Source organism: Periplaneta americana, chromosome 9 (genome assembly GCF_040183065.1).
Source record: "Periplaneta americana isolate PAMFEO1 chromosome 9, P.americana_PAMFEO1_priV1, whole genome shotgun sequence".
In the NCBI taxonomy this organism is placed as follows: Eukaryota; Metazoa; Arthropoda; class Insecta; order Blattodea; family Blattidae; genus Periplaneta; species Periplaneta americana.
The window spans coordinates 87,218,145-87,224,344 of record NC_091125.1 but is presented as its reverse complement, the minus strand read 5'-3'; the positions used below and the strand labels follow the sequence as shown (position 1 = coordinate 87,224,344).

Sequence of the window (6,200 nt, the reverse complement as noted above, 5' to 3'; positions counted from 1 at the left end):
ATACTAATTGCAACATCACACACTAGGTGGATCATCTGATTCAACGGTCGTGGCACTAGTGTAAAGAGGTCCGTTAAAAAATGAAAATAGTATTTATACAGTAATGCCAACTTCGTTATATGTAAATAATAACAAAGGGTGAAGAACTCATTCATTAAATATTTAATTTGTACACACGAAATGAATATTCTACCAAAGAAAAGGTAAAACTTATTTAATTTTTAAATTGCCTTTCTCTATCCAATGTAAAAAGATTTATAATCTGTGAGCCAATTTTAACATAATTATTTTTGTGGAGTGAGGTTATGTTAACAAATTAAAAATATATTTTTTTGTTTATGTAATTTCTGTATCAAATAATAGACATTACATTTCATTCGCTTGCTAACTACAATATATTTTACAGTTGGCATGTAAGAACGAAAGAGAATATTGCAAGAGTACGTCGTGATGAAGCAAAACTAGCAGCTGAAGAGAAAGAACGACAGAGACGAGCAACGCTAGCTGTACGTAATCATTTCTATACAAATTCGAAAAATATTGAATTTCACTCTTATCAGGAGTGCAAGTAAATTCAGTTCTCTTACTGTAAGAAATAGGCCTAATTCACAGTTCAAAATTTATTTTGCTTCTTCATGTTCTCTATAAAAAGTAATTATTTAAAAATAGTTCTAGGTAAATTGCAACTGCTGTGTAATCTGTAGGCCTATATTTCGTTATTAGTTTTTGTTTTAAGAGTGTTCAGAATTTTACATATAACATCCTAAACAGTTTATTTCCATTTCATTTTAATTCAAGAATGCATTTGGCATGGCATATTACAGTACAGAGAGTTCCTATGTAGACTGGTCCAGATAGTAATGTTTTTTGGGTTATTTTATGACGCTATATCCACATCTCAGGTTATTTTGCGTCTGAATGAAATGAAGGTGATAATGCCGGTGAAATGAGCCCGGGGTCCAACAACAGAAGTTACCCAGCATTTGCTCGTATTGAGTTCAGGGAAAACCCCGGGAAAAAACCTCAACCAGGTAACTTTCCCCGACCGAGATTCGAACCCAGGCCATCTGGTTTCGTGGTAGTAATGTTCTATCGGCTTAATGACCGTAGTGCAGAGTGCCCATCTCGAGGAAGCAAAGTGGTAAAGGGTGAAGTGGAACCTGTCTGCGTAGGGAAGCGTGCACAGACTTGTTTGTATGCTGGCATACGACCACTTGTCACCTGTCAGCAGATTTTGTTAGGTAGAGGTTGGAGTGGGACTGTTATGCATAGGAACTCTCTATGTTAGCCTATATGTTTGGGAAACTTCACAGCTTTTGTTTCACAGGAAGGAGAAGCAAGAAATGCAGCCTTGCGTACAAAATGGAAAAGTGGAGCTGAAGAAACCCTTAAACCTGAAGTTTCTCACCAGAACTCACATGTAAACTTCTTTGAAGATCTTGAAGCTGGAAAACTTGTAACAGATGCAACGAATCCCGAGTATGAACGAGAGAAAAAAGAGGAGAAAGAAAAATATGAGAAGCAAATAGGATATTTAACATATCTTGGACAGGATACAGTTGAAGCAACAGGAAATGTGTCGTGGTACAATAAGGTAGTTAGCCTTTCACTGGTGAAGTTACTTAAAATAATGGAATGCTAATTTTACATCCTGCATGCAAGGCTTAGAAAACTAGGAAGGCCATGGTGATCCCATATGTAGGATTCGGATTTAAATGTAAACTGATCCATAGCCGACTTTGAGATTCTTTGACTTATAAAGGCCTAACATCCAAATGTCTGAAAAATTTACAATGTTAGGGCAACTTTAAGACTAAAATTTCTGTTACTATAAGAAACTTTCACATGATCTATAATCAGTTTCTGTTGTTGTTGTTTTCTAATGCCAGGCGTTTGACAATAAAGTCATTTGACCTCTTGCACTCCAATATTTTTCAAAGATATTATCATGGCCAGCCACTGAAGCACAGATTTTGAGGTGTTCCGAATCCATTTCAGTTTCTGATTAACCCACATCAACTGTTCCAAAATACAAATGTCATTCAGTTAACAGTACGGTAACTGGGTTGGTTTGTTGGGTAGGCATCAGCGCTCATTTGGGAATTTTCCTGGGGACACGAATAAGTTCACCATTTACTCTAGGGAAAATATCTTCTCTGATTATAAATCTAGGTTCAAAATGTTTTTTTATACACAGCTGTTTACTACAAAATTCTCACGAATGTTTCGTATCCACTTTTCTCAGAGTTCTTTGTTTTTGAGAAACACAAAGTGGAAGTACGTAATATTGAACCATAATTGGATTTACACCCTGGTACAGAGCAGGAACACCTCATATTTCCTTGAATAATAAATAAATTCATTAGCCATGCAAGCATTTATATCAGCATATACATTTTTCCTGTATACAGAATGTAAATTTTAATCAAGCTTTCTAACCTACATACAACTGACCACCAATTTTAGCAGACAAGGATGATATTTTAAATACTGGTAGTATCCACAATAAAACAAAGCTAATTTACAAAATAGCACTAATAACGAAGAAGTATAAAACACTATCATTAGAAAACACAAACTTGGAGCAAATCACAAGAAATCATACACATGACGCAAAGCACATGTTATTCACGTGGATGGCCTAAGCACTTCGCCATTTTAACTACAATCGATTGTTGCACTCAGGTCTGAGTGTTGTAGATGGTCTTGGTTCGGCATGGTGCAGGTTATTTTAATTTTTACGTTATATCGTAGATGCAGAATGTACAGCACAAAATATCTAGAACCATATCAGTAAATGTAAAAATCTAGTAGGCCTAGAATTTATGAAAAAAAACCTTCACTTCAGAGGAACTAAAGGCATACTTTGCAGCATGGGGACACACAGTTTATATGGTGTCAGCCAGATATCAGAAATCAGACCAAGCCAAGTCCTGTGTCATATGACTCCAGGTTTTTAAAATTATAATTCACATCAGTCGTTCACTCCACGCAGTCTTCAATTCACATGGTTTTACCTTTAAACATTTGTTTTGTCCAGAAAATTCGCTAAATTCCTAGAAACAGTGGTCCAAGTGACATAGTAAATAAATATATGATTTTCTTTAAACAACTGAAATATAACAGATTGAAAAGCATAGAGAAAAGCTATGCAGAACTTCAATTTTAAGGAGGATATGTCAACCACTAATTGGAAATGAATCCTCAATTTAGCCTAAATGTTTTAACAATATGTCTATCTTTTAATCCGGAATATCTTAAGAAATAACAGCTTATTCATACAGATGTTGAAGCAGTTGGACCACATGCTGCAAGCATGTCTTGAAATTTAGCCTACTTAGAAAAATAGAGATAAACCAATGTTCCAGAAACCCTGTATCTGTTGGTTCCTCCTTATCACCATCACATCATTAGTAATAATAATAATCTCACAAAGTGCCCTGCTCGACCATTTTAATATTGTGATTATATAATATATTGTTGACTTCGGTTCATTTACCTATGTCTTAATTTATATTCTTTCTAAATTTCCATCTGAGTTTAGGAATAAATTCGTCTTCATATGTTTTTAAGTACTATTGTTTTAGAACACAGTAAAGTATTTCCTTAAAAATTCATTGATTTAGGCTACTGTACCCTGATATATGTTACAGGTTCCCAACAGAGGGTCGTCTGAAAGTGACACAAAACAGTCAACACAAAAATCAAAATCTCTGGAGGACCCTCTCACTGACATCAGACGTTACTTGGGATTTGACGAATTGAAGTCCTTTAGCAAGAGTAAGAAACTCAGGAAAAGCAATGAGAGCTGTGAGCCTAATTCGGAGGACAGAGAAAGAAACGGGAAGCAGAAGAAGATAAAGAAGAAATCAAAGAAAGAGAAATGCAGACACAAAAGTAAGAAGAGGACAAGAAGAGAAAGTTCAAGTTCTGAAAGTGAAACTTCGGCTGAAGTAAGTGAAAATTTCTGTAAAACTCTGTTGTTTAGGACTGCTGAAAAAATATGTGACTGAATTATTGACTGGTGTGATTTTAATGCTAAGTACTTTGATCATTATGCTAACTGCAGGCTTTGGTTAGTTCATTTCTATGGCACAGCTACTACACCTTGCATATACCAATTCTTTTTATTGTTATTTGACTTCAGTTTTTAAACATTTGCTACTATGATTACCAGATACCTCTGAAGTTGTCCTGTTAAGTTACACTAAAACCAATTGTATTACTCCTTCCTTCATCTTTCTTGATATGCATGTCCGATTATTAACTAACTCGGAATCTACAGAAGTCTGTGAAGACAGGATTGATCATGGCGTCTGTAGTATCACTTAAAGAACTCTCGCCTCATTGCTATTTTTAGGTACCATTGGGTACAACCAAAGATTAGATGAAAAAATTATTTGCACCTGAAAGTAGAAACTATAGGTAGGTGACAGAAAGGCTATAAACGACAATGTCAAACTGTGGGAGAAAAATCTAAAAACGTATGCGAATATCGTGTCCTTATAAGAAGTTTTGGGACAGACAAAGTAGTTTTGTGAGCTCCAAACACGTTTGCCATCCTGTGGTCAGTCAACTGAAGGAACTCTGATAATTTTGAATGAAAAAAAACCAAGGAGAAAAAGTAATGTACTAGAATACCATTCCATCAGCATTGAGATTGTATGCACCTTTGTAGAATTTTCTGTTTCCTAGTTTCTCCTCTTGGCACAATGTGACTGTCATCGTCATTGAGTTCATTTAGTGACCTTCCTATTTCTAAGTTCAATTCTAGTCTTGTTGGTATCTAAGATCTGTGCTTATTTCATTACAGTCTGCAGATGAAAGTCAATCAAATGCAACAGTGAGCACCAGCAAGTTGGAGCAGCTGAGGGCCCAACGGCTGAAACGGGAACGAGAGGAACAGAAACGAAGTGAAGCCCTCCTTGCAAGGATTCGTGGAGAACCTGACCCCGAAGCCAACAAGCTCAATGAAGTGCCAGCTGTTACTCAGCGCTACCACTCACAGTACAATCCCCATATCGCACGCCAAAACAAGCTGTGAACACCCAAAACTCTATTCAAATAATATTCATAAGCAGAGGCGCACCTTCAGTACAAAAGTGAATTAATAGTTATTTATGATACAAGATCGTAAAGGTTCTATTTTTGGCACAAATGTAAAGTTTGTGAAATGAGGTAAAGCAGAGTTTCACAAACAGACGAGAGCCAAAAAAATACCTTTATGAATGTGTATCATACAATGTTTTTTCTATGATAGCACAAATTTACATGAAATACATATTTCAAGTTGGAGAGGTTATAAGATCACGATTTCACAAGTAAATAAATGTTATATATGAGGCTTTGTCAAGACTCCAACTCCGCCAGCTCATCCTACTTTGGAGCCAAGAATAAACAGTGATGTCACATTATTCATGTATACATATTAGGCCGACTATAGCTGAGCTGACGACTTCTAACCTAAGGAACTGTAAGAGATCTGCAGTTGTGAGGCAGATTTTCTCCAACTATTTCGGCTTCTCTGCAATTCTTAATGTATCTCTGCTTCATTACTGCCATATCATCTCACCTGTCTAACACAGCTATTAAATTTCTCACAAAATTGATTCAGGATTAAACTCCCATTCTTTCTAGTGCATCATCAGCTAACATCTGCAATCGGATTCATAATACTTGGACAAACTATGCTGTGTGCGTGCGTGAAGGCTGGTTTCCAATGCTGAGCATTCACAACTAACTCTTTGGCTCTTATTGATTTGGTACGTATACTTTCAATGTGTCCATCTTGTACAATGTGCCACAGTGAATTTTGTTACACCTAGACCACTGTCACTATCCAGATGATGAATTGATATGTTTTATACTGCTTGCTACCATAACCCTTCAGACAGTGACAGCTGAGCATCGGATAATGGCAGGCCTAGACAGCCAATCTTTCATAATAGACACGTCATACTAAAAAAAAAATAAATAAATAAATAAAATTTACTCTGCTGTGAAAATAAGGTAGATACTAATGTGTCATAAACTGTCTGAATATCTCATAGCTTAATTTGTTCACCGAATTTTTGTGAAGCATTAATTTTCCATCTAAAATAAAGTAAAAACATGTTTCACGTGTTAATTTCACACCTGTTACAGAAAATAATGTAATATATTTTTAAATTAAAATAAACAATCATGTATCTTATTAACAT

The 6,200-nt window shown here is 35.7% G+C and overlaps 1 protein-coding gene across 1 annotated transcript; it reads left to right on the top strand.

Moving 5' to 3' along the window:
- Positions 1 to 47: 47 nt before the first annotated feature.
- On the top strand, positions 48 to 5,484 carry LOC138706200 (leukocyte receptor cluster member 1 homolog). Its single transcript, XM_069835223.1, has 5 exons — positions 48 to 203; positions 407 to 506; positions 1,328 to 1,594; positions 3,654 to 3,953; positions 4,814 to 5,484. The coding sequence occupies exons 1-5, from the start codon at positions 181 to 183 to the stop codon at positions 5,042 to 5,044; spliced, it is 921 nt and encodes a 306-aa protein (XP_069691324.1). The 5' UTR covers positions 48 to 180; the 3' UTR covers positions 5,045 to 5,484.
- Positions 5,485 to 6,200: the final 716 nt, after the last annotated feature.

Bases quoted from the DNA above. Each gene is read 5' to 3' on its own strand.
- LOC138706200 (XM_069835223.1), top strand. From the start codon at position 181: ATGAATATTCTACCAAAGAAAAG. The intron at 204-406 runs GTAAAACTTATT...TATATTTTACAG, and splicing joins AATATTCTACCAAAGAAAAG to TTGGCATGTAAGAACGAAAG. The intron at 3,954-4,813 runs GTAAGTGAAAAT...ATTTCATTACAG, and splicing joins AAAGTGAAACTTCGGCTGAA to TCTGCAGATGAAAGTCAATC.